The following is an 18,025-nucleotide window of genomic DNA, read 5'->3' as shown; positions in this document are numbered from 1 at the left end:
ATAGTTTTGAAAACTCAAATTCGAATTCAAAGCTTCAAAGCTTTTTAATGGCTGTCAATAATGGAGAGTTAAAAACCTTCTGAATTTATTGATTGACAATTTCAATTTGAATATTAATTGTGCAACATGAAAGGAAATTGCTAAGTTAAAACTGTATGGTAAAACGATTAAAATCCATTGATGAATTTCACTATAACTATATGCAACATGAAAGGATAAAAAGTAGAGAACATTAAAGGAAGAAAAATTGGGGAAAGAACAGAGAAGGAGAGATAGGAAGGGATACTCATTTAAAACTAATATATATATATAAGCAAGGACCTAGACAAGGTGATGTGGCACTCTCTATGGACATCAAATGTATTTTTCTTTTTTTCTCAATTTCTTTTGGCTTTTCTCCCATTTTTCTTTTCTATGTGCTATTTAAAAAAAAGTCCAACAGTCACTTCTTAAAATTGTAACGGTTAGCACATTGAAACTGAAACGTCACACCTTTAATACTATTAACTACATATAATCCTCTCTTCCCTAACCGTTTCTACAAGAAATGCTTGCACATTTTATTATCATTTTCGTATTTATGGGGATGATGCACAATTCTTCCTTTATTTTGGGTGCTTAGTGAAAATTTTGAAATAGAAATATATATGTCTCTCTGCCATGAAGAAAAGACGAACCATACTGTGAGGATGCAGATCTTCGGTTGATCCGTTTGCATGAGAATAAACTTTTATTGATTGAATAATAGAAGAACAACAAAGAGACATTCAGCACAATTTCATGTTGATGACAAAGCCAAGGCAAATACACATGCTTCAAAAAAGAATGGTCAGGCAATTACTAAAAGCAATCGATGGGAAAGTTTGCACATCAGACTACTTTGGTTTATTCCTAGGTTTACTTGAAGATTAAAAGTTACAATTAAAAAATTTATTTTCGTGAAGGTTCCATAGTTTATCGGAAGTTTGTTTCCAATAAGTCGCGGCTACTAAAGCAGTCGGTTGGATTTGATTAAGATCACTTTGGTCCCATGCTTTGTTAGGCATGGATCGATCCACTGTTTCTACTATTTCTTTTTTCTTATCTATTTTTCAATTTAATTCACTCCATGCGATCAGTATTTAACCATTCTTAATAGAAGATTGTTATTTTCGAGTTTCTGAACGGGACAGGCATTGCATCTTGCTCCAGCGAATATTGTTGATATGGACAAAAAACTGGAAGTGGTGTATTGTATGTGAAAATATGAACTGTGTCTCTCCTTTGTGGGTAATCTCAAATTTTATTTATTTCTAGCTGTTTGATGCTATTTATTTCTTTATCTATATTATTTTTCACTCTTTTTTTTCATTGAGTAAACCACCGGACGCTTCCGCTTCTAGATTGGCATAAGATATTTAATCATTCAGCTAAACAGAATCAAAATTTTGAAATTATATTGCTGATAGAAGTTAGAGGAATACCATTAGGAGCATTCGAGTCTCTTGAAGAAAGTTGTCTTATGTAACGACCCGATCGATCGTTTTGAGAATAATAGCCCCAATTTTCTAATTACATCTTTTTCCCGTATCTTTTTCTGCTTATGTGACTTGCCGGGAGGTTTTGTTCGTAGTTTCGGCGTGTTTTGGGACACTTAGTCCCTAGAACGGAAGTTTAAGTCTCAAGATTTTGACTGTAGTTGGAACTGTGTGAAGACGACTTCGGAATGGAGTTTCGTCGGTTCCGTTAGCTCCGTTGGATAATTTTGGACTTAGGAGCATGTCCGGAAGCGATTATGGGCCTGCCCAGCCGGGATCGCAGAAGCGGTCAGAGTCTCGCAGAAGCAGACTCGCAGGAGCGGTGAAAGGAACTCAGAAGCGGGCGCGCAGGTGCGGCCACCTCATCGCAAAAGCGAACCCAGCCCTCTTAAGTCATTTCCGCACTTGCGATGGAATTTCTGCAGGTGTGGCATCGCAAGTGCGACTAGAGATCTGCAGGTGCGAGATTGCTGGGCAGAAAAGGAAAAATTTTGAGGGTTTGATCTCATTATTATTTTGGGTCTTTGAGAGGTCGGATTAAGGCGATAATTCAAGGATTTTTCAGAGAGAACTTTGGGATAATGATTCTTAACTTGTTTATGGTTATATTCCACTAATCTATAATTGATTTCATCATTTAATTAAGAGATTTGGTTGAGAAATTTGGGGAAAATGGGAGAAGTTCTTTAAATAAGTTTTTGAGTTTTGATTGGGATTTTGATATCGGATTTGGATAATTTTGGTACGAATGAACTCGTGAGTGAATGGATGTTCATATTTTGTGACTTTTACCCGATTTCGATGGGCCCGGGTCGATTTTTAGGACGATTTTTGAGATTCTTGTTAAAGTCTTGATTTCGTTAATTAGATTAGTCTATTATAGTTGTATTTATGATATGTAATTGTTTTTGGCTATATTTGGGTCATTCGGAGTCGGATAATCGAGGAAAGGGCATTCTTACTATTAGTTGAGAGTGCTTGCTGCTGTACAGAGACTTCAAGGTACATCTGCCGCGTCCGCAGACCTCGGAGTCCCCCTCTATTCTCTCCTATGTCATTTACCTTCCGTATTTCTTTTATTAGACTCTGGTGTATAGAGATTCATTCTGTAGCTTGTGACTTATGATGTTTCGGATTTTGAAAATATTGTGTATTACTAGAGTGTTGGTTATTGTACATTCTGAACGGCATTGTTACCAGTTAGTTAGTTATCTGTTGCAGTTAGTTGTTAAGTTTTACTTCCATTTTGTCATTTTTGCATTGTATTAGGCTTGTCTAGTCATAGAGACTAGGTGCCGTCACGACGTCTTACTGCGAAAAATTGGATCGTGACATCTTAGAACTTAGAAGTGGTTGAAATTCAATTATTTTTCTCCTATGCTGGATGATTAGAACTTGAATTGGAATTTGCTTTGAATAAACCAAAAGGTCTCCTCTTTCTTCCGCTTCCTTCGATTATCATTTTGTTTTCTACAAAATCTCACTTGTGATCTTAAATATATCCTTGCCTCTTGATTGAATTATGTGCATATATTATCATGCATGGGAATATGTTGTCATTTAATCAAGTTAAGATTCATTTTTTTTTAATTTTTATTTTATTTTATTTTATTTTGGGCAGTGGAAGGAATGTATATCAAGCGCCTAATTAAAAGCATGAATGATATCTTGGAAAGTTCTTGGTTGTTTTTTGCCTAATTGTTTGTCTTATCTAATAATTATATGCTCCAAAATAATAAAAGGGAATAGGTCTATTGGCTTTTTACAATTTTGAAATTAAGAAAATATTTTTTTAATCTCTTATGTGTAAAAGATACATCTCTTACGTGTAAAATCAAATCTCCCATGTGCAAAAAAAGAAAAAAAAAATGAGGTCATAAAACTAAAAATAAGTTTGTAATAGACCACAAAATCATTTGACCCCAAAATAATTGATGGCAAAAAGGAAGGAAAAAGGTTATGTCCAAGATTCATTAGGAAGTCACAAAAGTTAGAAAATGAATGTTACTCCTAACATATCCATTTGCTTCCTTTTTTCTTTGTATTTCCTGGGTAGTTACTGCTATGTAACTAATAGATTGTCAAACAATATAGATGCTGAAAGAAAATTGTCTCATTGAATAGAAAATAGACAATCTTTGCTTTTATTATAATTATTTCTCGTGCATTTGCATATGAGAAGGTTTGATTTTTGAAAAATAATTTCAGTAATTATATTTAGTCCAGACATAATTGATTGGTAGATTAAAAAGTAAAACTTAATTTTGTTTGATTTAGGGCCCGACAATTAGAAAATGAACTAAATTGTGTTCAATCATTTTTACCCGGATATACTTATTTTTAGTTATTTTGAGTTGAACTCATATTTTAAAACCATGTTTAGAATGTGTTGAAATGCTTGGATTTCTTAGAGACGGATAACCTTAGATGAATTATATGTTATACTTGGTACTTAATATTGTCATATTCATGCTTTCTTATTGTATTAGGTAAAAGTTTGATTTGTTAAAGGTGAACATAATTTATCTAGCCGATTTAGTGAATTAGTGATGATTGTGAACGATTATAAGTGTTGGAATTGACTGAAAATAATGCCCGCGATAACGAGAAGAACATAATTATTTCAAAACATCTACTCTTAGCTGTGAGGGATAATAAGGAACTGGAAAAGCTCGTAACGATCACATTGTAACCAGTGGCGGAGCCAGAATTTTCATTAAGGGGTGTCAAAATATAAAGAAATAAACTCATCAAGAAGTCAAGAGGTGTCATTATATAGTATATACATATTTTTTTTAAAAATTATCGAGTTATACAGTGTAATTTTTCGGCGAAGAAGTCAGCGACACCCCTTTGGTGCATGTGGCTCCACCACTGATTGTAGTGTTCTTCAAATATCAACCTGAATTGTTGCCTATAAACACTTATTATTGCTAGCCAAAAACTTTATGTTTCATTTATATAAATTGTTATCTTCTCAATGTATAACTAAAAATAATTTAAATGTCTTTATTTGTACCATAAATAGAAGTTAACACTAATATAAAAAATAATTCAAGTGTATGAATTAGTGTATAGCTTAACATAAATGCATTTTTCTTTATAATAAAAAAGAGTGATAGTGTCTAAACTACTATTTATATTTATTATTGGTATGTTGATATTTTTTTTTTATAGATTTATTGTATTTTTTATGACCGCGCGAAGCACGGATAAGTTTACTAGTTTATATATAATTAATAAATTATATATGACTATGTAATTAAGTTAAAACTTGATTAAAAATGGTAATAAAATTTCATATAGAGTATAAGAAGGTAAAAATCTCATAAAATAAAAGTTCGTCAAACAAATAAAAAAAAAGAAAAAATGGGAAGGGACAACACACATCATTTTCATCTAGCAATGTGGCCCTTTTGGCATATTCCGTATGAGAAGAGATCCGATTCTGTTGGCTCGCCTCTTATCTCTGTTGTTAAAAAGTATTTTTCAACAACTTCCATTTGGCAAACCCAGTCTATAACAACACTCCACAGCAATGACACAATTTCTTGCCAATATGGCAATGCTTTTGATTTTTTCCTTTTAGTATTTGTTAAAACTTAGAAGGAAGACCAATATTAGCTTATTCACAGAATAATCTTTTCTAACACTCTTACTAGTTTTTACGAAATTGTAACAAACAAGGCTAAGCTTTTATTAAAGAAAAGAAATATCTTTATCATAAATGAAATGAGTAAAAGAAACTCGAAATAATTGAAAATTGGGAAGGTATTTAATTACGTAATAAATTGGGAACTAATTACGATGATAATGTTAAACATCTGTTAAACACTCCACTCCCAACATCAAAGAAGCTCTAGCCATGGCTGTAAACTTGAGGAATCACAGCTTATTAATCACTTTCTTGTTCCTTTTTCATTTCTTGCCTTGGCGGCAGATACATGGGTTAAAATCACCACTTAATCCAAAGGATATTCTGCCTTTTTTACCAAGGCAGGTCTCATGGCCTATCCTCAACTCCCTTCACAGTGCTGTGGACTTATTGCCTGCTTTTGTTGGGGCTGCTTCAATCGCAGAAAACAATACACTAGAGTGGAAAGGTGCTTGCTTTTACAAGAATACTGCTTGGTTAGAGCTTCATAATAAGTCTCAAAGTCAATTTGGTGGAGGCACTCTTCATATCAAGGTCTCCCTCTATCTATTTTGCTTCTTCTTTTTCTTCTAGCTATTTTTCAAATTTCACCTTGTTTTCTTGTGTTTTCAGTTGTTTTTATATGTAAGTTCGTGGTCCATCTGTGTATTGGAGAGTTTGGGGATGATGTTTGGCCCAATTTAAATTTTTTATTGTCAGTTGGGTCTGGATTGCGAAAATGTCTTTCCATTGTTTATTATATTTTGAGTTAATATTTAGGTGATCCAGAAAGATTTTGTATAATATTAGACTGGAAAGAGCTTAAATGGAGTGATATTAGTGATATTGCATATAGCCGATCAGAGGCGGACGCACACTAGGGAGAGGGATCCCAGCACCCGAAAACTTCGACAAAAACTCCATATATACTTGCAAATGTCTTCATTATGAGATGAATTTATATTGAATGTTATGGTGTCCCCGACCACTGAATCCTGGGTCGCCTCTGTAGCCGAACCAACTTGCTTGGGATTGAAGCGTAGTTGTGGTTGCATTCTTTGGGTGATCTGTGGATTTAGTTAGCTAATGAGTCCTTGGAACTTCTCGGAAAGTTTCTTTTGTTGTTAAATATCTATATCTATTGATTTGGTTGCCAGATTGACGGACAATTTTACTGGAAGTTAAACTAATCTTTATCCTTTGCTCTACTCCTCTTCATGGGAAGCTCTAAGAATTTACTTTTCTCCAACTAATATTGTTAATTGAACTTACTGCATGCTTGTGGAGTAGAGGTATCTTTTTGGGAAATCCCAGTCTTTGCATTTATTAGATGTTGCTTATATTCACTTGCAACTATCTTGAGCTTGCAGAAGTTGCAAATACAGATGTTGTGGACTGAATGTATTTAACGATTCCGAATGAAAACATTTTGGAAGCAAAGTCTGCATAGATTATTATTAATGATTATTTGTTCTCTGCCTGTGTATATGTGATACATTATTGATCATATAATTGATGGATTGTATTTTGGACTTCCTCTATAGCTCTTTAGTGCATTCTCTTGTAATGCTCAGATGGGAAGAGTTCCCATTTTAATATCAATTCTTGATCTGTTGTTGTGCTTTTTTCTTATATTTGTATTTGTGTTTCTATTACAATATTATTCAGGTCGTTGATAAAAAAATATATTATTCAGGTCAGCAATGCACACAGTTGGACATGTATGGACCTTTACATCTTTGCAACCCCATATCGTGTAACATGGGATTACTACTTTTTGTCTCGTGAACATACCTTTGAAATCAAAGAGTGGAAGTCTGAAGCTGAGTTAGAATATGTGAGTCACCATCCTTTCTTAAATGAAACTAATTGGTCATTGATCTAAAGCATAAATTCATTATAGTCTAATGGATCAGACTTAATTGAAACAGGCCAAATATAAAGGGATCTCAATTTTCCTATTGCAAGCAGGAATGTTAGGAACCCTTTCAGCACTATGGGATTTTCTCCCTTTGTTCACGAATACTGGATGGGGTGAGAACTCAAATATTGGGTTTCTAAAGAAACATATGGGTGCTTCATTTGAAGTACGTCCACAGCCGTGGGTCACAAACCTTACTACTGATGACATTCATTCTGGAGATTTTCTTGCAATATCAAAGATTAAAGGTACCTGGGGTGGTTTTGAGACTATGGAGAAATGGGCAACAGGAGCCTATGCTGGCCATACCGCTGTTTGCTTGAGAGATGCTGAAGGGAAACTATGGGTTGGCGAATCTGGACATGACAATGATCAGGTGGTGTGTTAAAACTATTATTTCATATGATGTTACTCCTTGGTAATTGCTTCTTCTTTCTTGGGAGCAAGGGCAGATGCTCTTACATGCTCACCTCCTGAAACCTCCCCACCTCCAACCAACTCAAGAAAAAAAAAAAGGAAGACGGCATAACTGAAAGATAAGGAGAATGGAGATAATATGTCATCTCTATGCAATATTTGCACCAATTCTGTTCTTTGCGTTTCCTTTCAGGGAGAAGATGTGATTGCTATACTACCATGGGATGAATGGTGGGAATTTGAGCTGACAAAAGACAATACCAATCCACATATTGCATTGCTCCCTTTGCACCCTGACCTCCGGGCCAAGTTTAATGAAACTGCTGCTTGGGAATATGCAAAAAGCATGGCAGGAAAACCTTATGGTTACCATAACTTAATATTTAGCTGGATAGACACAATTGATGGAAATTATCCTTCGCCCTTGGATGCTCATCTGGTAATGCATGTTATCTTCAGATCATCAGTCTTTCCAATCTTTTCTATGCCCTGTTATCTTGAAGGTGGTATCTTCCATACAGTCCTTTACTATCTAATTCCTCTGGTCTGCGAGTATAGCAAATTTCTGCTTTGGCTGTATATTGTTCTTTCAAATACATTAGATAATCCCAAGTCAAAAGCTAACTTAGACCTCATCATATTTTGTTGATCAGCTAAAGCGGTAGTATGCTGGCACATGAAGTGAAATTGATGAAATGCCTTCATTTCAGGCACAGACTAGTTATATCGAAATAATATAGGACTCAGAACTTTTGGTGGGTCTTAAAGCTGCAGGTTTCATTTTTCGAACAGTATCTAGATTTCCATATGGGGTAGCTGCTTTAAATTTTAGTGTGATGTTATTCCCGTTGAGCTTCATTTGACTGCTAAAAATATTATGATGTTTTATACTTCAATGCCACACAAGAGGGGGCGATTTGTGTGGTGTCCAATTTTCGCGTGCACTGATTATAGAAGGACCTGGTTCTTCTATGTGTTTCTTATACTACTGTTGCAAAAATAGTAAATATGTGAAGTAAAGAACACAAGTATTTTTACGTGGAAAACACCCGGCTCAAAAGGTGAAAAAATCACGACCTACTACTGATTAGGATTTTCCCCAACAGTTCACTGAATCACCGAGCCAAAACAACATTTACAAAACTCTTTGTAAACCTAAGGATTACCTCTAATCCCGTTGTGGCAACCAAGCCTCTAACTGTTGCGACAACTTCAAGTTAACTCTAACTTGAATAGTCAGAGTACCTAATACAATTGCCTCTAGATAAAGTTGAAAGGTACAATTTGAAAAGCCCTACTTTAATTGAACTAGAATAAAAGACACACACTTGGAACTGGTTCTTCTATCTGGTTCATGTAGCTTCAGATTCGCACACTTGACTCATACAAGAGTTGCTTGCAAAATGCCTTGCTATTTTGCTCTCAACTCAAGTTTAACTTCAGTGTTTGTGCGTACCTGTAGAATGAGAACATCCTGCAATATATAGAGTTAGTAGAATAGGAAATAACTAGAGTTCTAATGCTATACTCTTCCATGGTGGAAGAGTTCTAGTTATCTTCAACTTCTAATTCCTCCCTTATCTAGGATAGAGTTCTCTTTGAGTAAGGAATCCTTCTCCTTATCATTTATGCAACATTTTCGTTCAGGAGATATCAGATATAACCACTTAAGCTTATCTCCTTCACGTGCATGCCTTGTGCTAGAGTTCTTTTGTCAATCATCAAAACAAATTTCACTTGGGCCAACATATTATGATTCAAGTGTTCCATAGAATTCCGCAAACTATGCATGTTTGCTTGAGCGCTAAATATTTGATAGGTTTAGTGTCTCGTGAGAGCTGGAAATGGAATTTGTTCTGGTTTAACAATATTAAAGTGCCGTATGATCATGAATGAGCTTGAAATTACTCTAGGAAGATATCACATTTATACGTGAAAAACAATTGAAATCAGAAAGTTGAGGGTGAAAGAAGGGTGAGGGACAGAAATAGGAATAACGGCACTGAGAAAAAAGTAGAAATGACAGGCATTTATAGATTAAGGTGGGTCATTTGTGGCACTTGGTTTTTGTGCTGTGGATAGCTGCTACTTTATTTTGCTGCATTTATGAAATTACCATATCTATTGTTGTATGGTGCAGGTTGCTTCTGTCATGACTGTTTTTAACCAACTAAAGCCTGCATATGCTTCTAACTTGTGGAATGAAGCCTTAAACAAACGACTTGGAACTCAGGTAAATTTATGAATTCCTCTTTTTGTTGGGACAAATAGTGGACAAAATACCATTTGAAGCAGCTGCTAGGTATAATATGTGTCTCCACGGAATATCTATTTAAAGCGGAATTACAAAAGGTTGATGTTATAAACTATTATTTGGCCCGACATATAACTTGCTTTGTTAAGTCAGGGTAAACCTCAATCATAGACTTGATTATATTCAATAGCAAATGCTGATGCAGAACCTTAGTCTTCCCAATATACTTGTTGAAGTTGAAAAGCGTGGATCCTCTTTTGCCGAATTGTTGACTATTCCAGAGCAGGATGATTGGGATTATAGTGATGGAAAGTCAGCATCATGTGTTGCTTATATTCTTGAAATGTATAAGGAAGGAGGACTATTTGGTGAACTTGCAAGCTCAATTCAGGTTACGGAGTTCACGGTGAGTTTGTCAGATATATTTTTAAGCTTTCCTGTTTTCGGTTGGTTGCTTGGGTATTTGCCTGGGTAATGTACTTGATGAACCAGAAACTGCCTATTCCTTTGTTCTGTTTAACGTGTCTGTACCTCAAGTCAAATATCTTTTGCTTGTCCATTCCTTTTATCTTCGCATCTTCGTCAATCCATTCCCTAATTCTGGTTATTTCACCAGTTCCAAAGAAGCTGTTATATTTAATTGTTTAGGGTGTACTACCTAGTATATAAACGTCTTTCCTATAATCCAGGATACATTTTCAGTATCTTATTGCCAAAAAGGTATAGCTAGGAACACTTTTAAACCAGCAATATTTCAGTTCTGGGAATAAATTACTTTATCTTCTATTTTGGAACTGCCTATGTTTATACAAAATTGTAGCACCAATATTTGCTCATCAAAGAAATTACAATTCTTGCATTAATACTTGTATTCTGTTGAACCCTTTTGGTTCATTTCGTTGGAAAACACATGGCAGGAAATAATGTATTTTAACTGGTCTTTTATTGTTGGTAAGTGCAGATAAAAGATGCTTATACTCTCAAGTTTTTTGAAAACAATTCAAGCCGGTTGCCAAAGTGGTGCAATGCCGATGACAGTGTGAAGCTTCCTTTCTGTCAAATTCGTGGAAAGTATCGAATGGAATTACCCGGATACAATACTATGGATCCATACCCCCGTATGAACGAAAGATGTCCATCTATGCCTCCGAAATATTACAGACCTCAAGGTTGTTGACAAGATTTTCCATTAGAAGTCAGTATTGTTGAAGACATAACCAAGTAAATACAAGTGTGCTATCTCTAACAGTTTAAGCTTTTAGATGAGATGGTCACACACTTCAACAAGAATGTCGCATAGTATAATTGCCTAGGATGTACAACGTTGCTGTTAGCCCTAGATGTTGCTCTTATTTAAGAGTGTACAAATATTTTTACTTTTCAATGTTGCACAGCCAGAATGTTAGCTTGTCAATTTCCTTGTTTTTATGTAGTTTTATACTGGGACGAGGTCGCGAAAATCAATCCCAAAGAACTTGTACATCCAAAAAAACGTAGGTATTTGAGGTGGGATATTAATTGTTCACTATGCCTTCAAAACTCTAGAGATATGTACTGAACGTTCCATTGTAAAGTTGTCTTAATTTTATGGGAAAAGGTCCAAAATTACCCCTCTACTATGGTATATTATTTACTTCTGCCACCCGTTATACTTTTCGTCCAATATTGCCCCTATCGTTAATCAACTTTTAAAAATTGCCCCTAACCCTAACGGATCTACACCGTGGCAGCTGACCCCCTCAATTTTTTCCATCCATCTCAGCTGCCAAGTCACTCGGCCCCACCAAATTAAAACCCCACAGACCCCATTACACCACTCGTAACCCGTGACCCATTTGCCCACTAAATTAATAAGTTAGACCCATCTAAATTGACAAAGCATTTGGTCTGCATACGTTCGATAGAAACGAGAGAGAAGAGTGTGGAAGGTTCAAAAGAAAATCCTCTATTTTCAGTTTTTAATGCGGTCCAAGGTAAGATTTCCCCCCAAATCTGAACATTTTTGCTATTTTCATATGTTTGTTGTTTATAAATGAAGTAATTTTGTCTTAGGGTTCGCAATTGTTTTCTGTTAAAGTTAGGGTTTTTAGATTGTTCTTCGCCGTTTAGGGATTTCACTGTTATGTGTTCAGATATGTGATTTGTCGTTTAGGGTTTTACTTTGTCTGTGTTTTTATCGTTGTTTGTGTTTGCATGTGACTTTCAACTTTATATCCTAATTTTTTTGTCTATTTCTGTTGGTCAATTAGGGTATATTGGTGGAAATGATGATATCTGGTTTATTGTTACTCTATTTTAAAAGAACTTTCTTTGGTTTAAGGTTTCAAATATGTGTGGTCCCTTTTGTTTTTAAAGAAGGGTCTCATATGGTTGGTATTTAACTGGAAAAAAAAGGATTTGAAGTATTTGTTAATAGCTGAATTATTATTATTTGGTCTCCTGTTTCACCTGCATTTACTTTGAAGATGATGCTCATGTGGGTCTCTTACAGATATGTTTTGTGCTTATTTTATTAAGGTGGGACTCTAAGTTTGATACTTTATTATGTGATCCCCCATATGCATGCTTGTGTCCGTTTCTTTATCATAGTACCTCATTAAATTTTATTTCTTTATTCATCTACCTCTGTACCTTTTCCCTATTCCCTTTATTTATCTCCTCTTTTGTTTTATTTAGGCTTTCCCTTTCATGTTTATTTATTATTTGTGTACCTCTTGTCTTTGTTATTTCTTTATGCATTTACTATGGTCATGTAATAACTTTATTCATGGTTACTATGCAACCTTTTAAAGATGGTGCTAGTTGACTTAGTTTTTCATCATGGTGGGGATTGGACTAGTAAGCCACAACTGCTGTATTCAGAGAAGTATGTGCACATGAAGAAAGGTTATGACTTTGATTTGTTCTCTTATGCTGATTTAGTTGATGAATATGATACCAAGTTTGGGTATATGGGGGTGCAACAACTAATAGTAAAGGGTCCTTCTGGCAGATACTATGAAATAGATGGGGATGTTGGGATTAGAACTTTATTGGACTTTGTTAGTGACCAGTGTAACCAGCAATTTATGTACCTAATATAGTCACTCACTGTGAGTCACACATAGTAGAAGTTGAAGCTGTTACTGACTGTAGTGATAATGAAAGTGAGGAAAATGATTCTGATTCTCCTGAATTAAGTTCTGATGGATTGGAGCAACTTTTTTTTACAAAAGAAGAGGGACATCAATGATAAGTTAACTGACTATAAAGAGTTAGATAGGTCAATGACATTTAAAGATATACCTGAAACTAGGAAAATGATCAGCATATATTCTCTTGCAAATGGATATGATTTGCAACAACTTAAAAGTGACCCAACAAGGCTTAGGTACATCTGTGTTGGTGACTGCCCTTTTGTTTGTCATATATCTAAAGATTCTTCAGGGGATGGGGTTAAATTCAAGACTTTAGAGCCTGAGCACACATGTGAACCTGCATTTGAGAATCAAAGAGTTGATGCAAATACAATAGTTGCTTGTCACACCCCTTTTATACCCCCCAAAATGATAATGTGTGTTATGGATGGTGGGTTAAAGAGTTTCTCCAATTAAAGTGACAAACTTGAATAGGGATTATTTTATTTACAGAGTCGCCACTTGGAATTGATTTTTTGGGTGTTCCAAATCACCTTTTGTTTGAATCCCTAGTCAAAGGAAGATTTGACTCTTTTATTATTGGTCTGCAAAATAAAGTCCGGGTAAGAAATTATGTTGACCGGAGAGAAGGTGTAAGGCATTCCCCGAGTCCCGTGGTTCTAGCACGGTCGCTTTATTGACTATAACTTGGCTTAAATTAATTTTGGATAAACTCTGATTTATTGGTTTTCATATTTTATCTATCCGCTTTTAATTATTAAAATATGGAATTATCTTTGAAACGAATCACATGTGTGAATCCGTTTTATTTATTGTACCAAAATCATATCACGCGTACGTGTACACAATTAATAGCATTTTATTATATAAGAATATTTTTGGTCAAAGTTGCGCGGACGCGTACCTTGATTTATTTTGGGATCATAGTTATGTCACGCGAACGTATACATAACCACGATAATGGATTAAGGCGTGCCTAAAGCATCCATGATTTTTTTTTCTAAACTACTTTGAGATTGTTGTGAGGTCATGATTTATGGATATTAATTTGCGGGAAAAGATGTATTATATTTGGTCTAAATACATATTAGCGTGTAGTGATTGTTTAAAGAAAGACTGAATGTCAAGCCCACTGCACGTGAAAAAAATGAATTAAGAATTCATTCTGACTAACTTAAAAAATTAAAAATTCAACTACTCTACTCTTATGCCCATATGGAGTGATATATATGAACAATGATAGCTATATATGAACAATAGAGTGATGACAATTATCAGTAGCAAACAATTCTGGAGTCATAAACATCAATTCCACTTTTGCTAATTTCTATGGATACCCACTCTGTAACAGGAATTCTTTCTGACACCAATACATGAGTACTACACTAATCAACAACTATTGAGTCACTGATTTTTTAAACTAGCAAATTATACAAGTTTCATTTCAGCATGTGACATTACTCAAAAATAGGATTCAAGCTAATACAATAAAATTGCTCAATTTCAAGCAACTCAGATTTAACCAACAATCAAATTCCAATTCAAATTAACCGAATTCTATTCATTGTCTGAAATTAGATATACACAAACAAATGCAAGCAATAGCAGTAGATGAACTAAACAACAAACGATTTCATAATCACTGTTCAGAATTAGTTTTGTGAAGAACATACCTATCTGCTCAAGGACTAAACTTAGAAGCAAAGGAGGCCAAATACATGCCGGAAATCAGTAAATTGGAGCTCAGCAGAAGCAGAATCAGCAAAATGCAGCTTCAACTTCCGAATCCGAAATCAAACTCGAACACCCAGAATTTGTAGAAGTAATGCAACGAAAATCGGAAGAGCCTTTGAAATTCTCTTTTCCCTCAATTTTCTTATGTTTTTGAAACCTCTTTTGTCATTTTTAGCTCTCAAAAACCTTTCAAAACTTCAATTTTTTTTTGTTGCTAAGTGCTTTTGGGTATGTGTATTTTCAGAGATATGTGAATCTGTGTGTTTTAGCCGTGAGAATGAAATGAGTAAGAGTAAAATGAGATAGTCAATCAGGAAAGGGGGGTTGCGACTAGGTTTTTTTTCAAAGGGGGAGGGATCCGTGATGTTCTTCTTTTTGAAGAAAGGAATTGGGGATTGCTTTTAATGGGTAGGGAGAGTGGTATGGAGTTTGTGAGTGGGGGACAAGCATGGGGGACAAGAAAAAGTGGAGAGGGGACAAAGTGTGTGGGGACAAGCATGAGGGCAAGCATAGGGGACAAGAGAAAGTGGAGTGGGGACAAAGTGTGGGGGGATAAAGAGTGGGGACACGCGTGGGAAGATGAGAGCGAAAAATATTCAAGCACGGTAAAAAATTAGGTGCTCACAGCATGCCTCTCTTTGCTTGGAAACATTAAAAGTTTTCAAGCAAAGATAAAGTGAGCCGTGTGACTAAGTTTTGACCATATCGTTATTCAAAAGAGGAAGAAAATAAAAGAAAAAGGTGCAACCGAGTCCTGGTTTTGGACAACCTACATATCCCGGGTTATAAGGGAATCAGGTCGCGTGTAGTTCAAGAAGAATGATGGAGTGATGAGTTCGAAAGTCGAGCTAGGTTCCGTCGAGGCTCCGGTCCGTGGCCCTGTTATTACATCAAAATCTAAAGGAACTAAACAAGCCTATCAGCTATAAGTTACAAGATTCCTATTTATAAGTCTTCTGAACCTTGATCTTGAGTCTTGACTGGTTGTTCATGCAGACTCTGATCTGAACCTTGATGCTTGCTAGCTGTAGGTGCTAGTTCATTCTTCTACGGCTTCTTCTGAGCAAAACAGGAGATGTGAAGCTCGTAACTTCAGTCATGTTTTGAGCAGTCCATATCATTTCCATCTGCTTCTGCATTTGGATTCACTTTTTTTTCCTTTTCTTTTATTTATTTTGGATTCAGACTTTTTCTTTTGTTCATCTCGAACCTTGTGCCTCGAGGTAAAACCTGCTCAGACATCACAACAAACAAACGAACGAAATTTTCCTGCCCCAGTTTTCACTAGGAAAAATTTCGTGAGTTATTGTAACAAAATTCTAAACTACTTCTTTATTGAAAGCAAATAAAAAAAAACAGTAATGGTGTACCCTGAAAAAGGTCATGATGATTTTGTTTTTTTTATTGTCCCAAAAGAATGTCTCAACTAAGGATTTGTGTACCTTATGTTGGGAAAATGTGGTCAGTGAATGGGATACCCTATATTGGCAATGATACCAGGGAGTGGTGTATCCTGCATTTAAAATCAAATCAACTAGGGAGTGGTGTAACCTATGTTGGAGAACACAGCTAGGGATTGGTGTACCCTATACTGGTAAGGAGATCAGGGATTGGTGTACCCTATGCTGGTAAGAAAATATAATCAGGGGATTGGTGTACCCTGTATTACTGAGAAGAAAATGTAAACAGAGGCTGGCACCCTGTATTACTGAAAAGGAAATGTAACTAGGGGTTGATGCCCTGTATTACTGAAAAGGAAATGTAACCAGGGGTTAGCGCCCTGTATTACTGAAAAGGAAATGTAACTAGGGGTTGGTGCCCTGTATTACTGAAAAGAAAATGTAACCAGGGGTTGGCGCCTTGTATTACTGAAAAAGAAATGTAACTAGGGGTTGGCGCCCTGTATTACTGAAAAGGAAAATGTAACCAGAGGTTGGCGCCCTATATTACTGAAAAGTAAATATAACCAGGGGTTAGCGCCTTGTATTACTGAAAAAGAAATGTAACCAGGGGTTGGCGCCCTGTATTACTGAAAAAATGCTGAATTCCCGGGGCGAAAAGGGTCTACCTGGGTTAAACTATGAAAAGCAAACATGGGCGAAGAGTACTTTTACTCGGAATATGAGCTGTATCCCCCTAGGCAAAAAGTTTCTACCCAGGTTAAACTACGTAAAACAACATGAGCGAAGAGTACTTCTACCTGAAACTATGAGCTGGATCCCCCTAGGCGAAAAAAGGTTCTACCTTGGTTAAGCTACGTAAAACAACCTGAGCGAAGAGTACTTCTACCCGGAACTATGAGCTGGATCCCCCTAGGTGAAAATGTTCTACCTGGGTTAAGCAACGAAAGACAGCCTGGGCGAAAAGTACTTCTACCCGAAACTATGAGCTGGATCCCCCTAGGAGAAAAAGTTCAACCCGGGTTAAGCTACGTAAAACAAACTAAGCGAAGAGTATTTCTATCCGGAACTATGAGCTAGATCCCCCTAGGCTAAAATGTTCTACCTGGGTTAAGCTATGTAAAACAACCTGAGCGAAGAGTACTTCTACCCGGAACTATGAGCTGGATCCCCCTAGGCGAAAATGTTCTACCTGGGTTAAGCTACCTAAAACAACCTGGGCAAAAAGTACTTCTACCCAGAACTATGAGCTGGATCCCCCTAGGCGAAAATATTCTACCTGGGTTAAGCTACGAAAACTAGTCTGGGCGAAGAGTACTTTTACCCGAAACTATGAGATGGATTTCCTTTGGCGAAAATGTTCTACCTGGGTTAAGATACGTAAAACAACCTGGGCGAAGAGTACTTCTATCCGGAACTATGAGCTGGGTCCCCCTAGACGAAAATGTTCTACTTGGGTTAAGCTACGTAAAACAATATGGGCGAAGAGTACTTCTACCCGAACTATAAGCTGGATCCCCCTTGGCGAAAAGGTTCTACATGGGTTAAGCTATGATTAAAACCCTGAGCGAACAGTACTTCTACCCGCAAATATGAGCTGGATCCCCCCTAGGCGAAATGGTTCTACCTAGGTTAAGTTATGTATAAAAACCTGAGCGAAGAGTACTTCTACCCGAAACTATGAGCTGGATCCCTTTAGGCGAAAATGTTCTACCTAGGTTAAGCTACGAAAGACAGCCTGAGCGAAAAGTACTTCTACTCGGAACTATAAGTTGGATCCCCCTAGGCAAAAAAGTTCTATCTAGGTTAAGCTACGTAAAACAGCCTGGACGAAAAGTACTTCTATCCGAAAATATTAGCTGGATCGCCCTAGGCAAAAATGTTCTACCTGGGTTAAGCAATGAAAAATAGCCTGGGCAAAAAGGAATTCTACCTGGAACTTTGAGCTGGATCCCCCTAGGCGAAAAGGTTCTACATGGGTTAAGCTACGAAAATGAGAGGTATGGACAAT

At 36.2% G+C, this 18,025-nt stretch overlaps 1 protein-coding gene across 2 annotated transcripts; it reads left to right on the top strand.

Moving 5' to 3' along the window:
- The first annotated feature begins 4,987 nt into the window (after positions 1-4,987).
- On the top strand, positions 4,988-11,357 carry LOC107788975 (uncharacterized). 2 transcript variants are annotated; one of them, XM_016610724.2, is made up of 7 exons: positions 4,988-5,706; positions 6,848-6,988; positions 7,083-7,448; positions 7,683-7,928; positions 9,630-9,722; positions 9,949-10,149; positions 10,705-11,357. In XM_016610724.2, exons 1-7 carry the CDS (start codon positions 5,383-5,385, stop codon positions 10,918-10,920), a joined length of 1,587 nt encoding a protein of 528 aa, XP_016466210.1. In that variant the 5' UTR covers positions 4,988-5,382; the 3' UTR covers positions 10,921-11,357. The 2 variants fall into 2 exon arrangements, with proteins under 2 accessions (XP_016466210.1, XP_016466209.1); XM_016610723.2 differs by having other exon boundaries at positions 9,934-10,149.
- Positions 11,358-18,025: the final 6,668 nt, after the last annotated feature.

The sequence above is a fragment of the Nicotiana tabacum genome, chromosome 2, assembly GCF_000715075.1.
Source record: "Nicotiana tabacum cultivar K326 chromosome 2, ASM71507v2, whole genome shotgun sequence".
Classification (NCBI taxonomy): Eukaryota; Viridiplantae; Streptophyta; class Magnoliopsida; order Solanales; family Solanaceae; genus Nicotiana; species Nicotiana tabacum.
This window is presented reverse-complemented; position numbering and strand designations above follow the sequence as displayed.

Bases quoted from the DNA above. Each gene is read 5' to 3' on its own strand.
- LOC107788975 (XM_016610723.2), top strand. From the start codon at position 5,383: ATGGCTGTAAACTTGAGGAATCACAGCTTATTAATCACTTTCTTGTTC. The intron at 5,707-6,847 runs GTCTCCCTCTAT...TATATTATTCAG, and splicing joins GAGGCACTCTTCATATCAAG to GTCAGCAATGCACACAGTTG. The intron at 7,449-7,682 runs GTGGTGTGTTAA...GTTTCCTTTCAG, and splicing joins CTGGACATGACAATGATCAG to GGAGAAGATGTGATTGCTAT.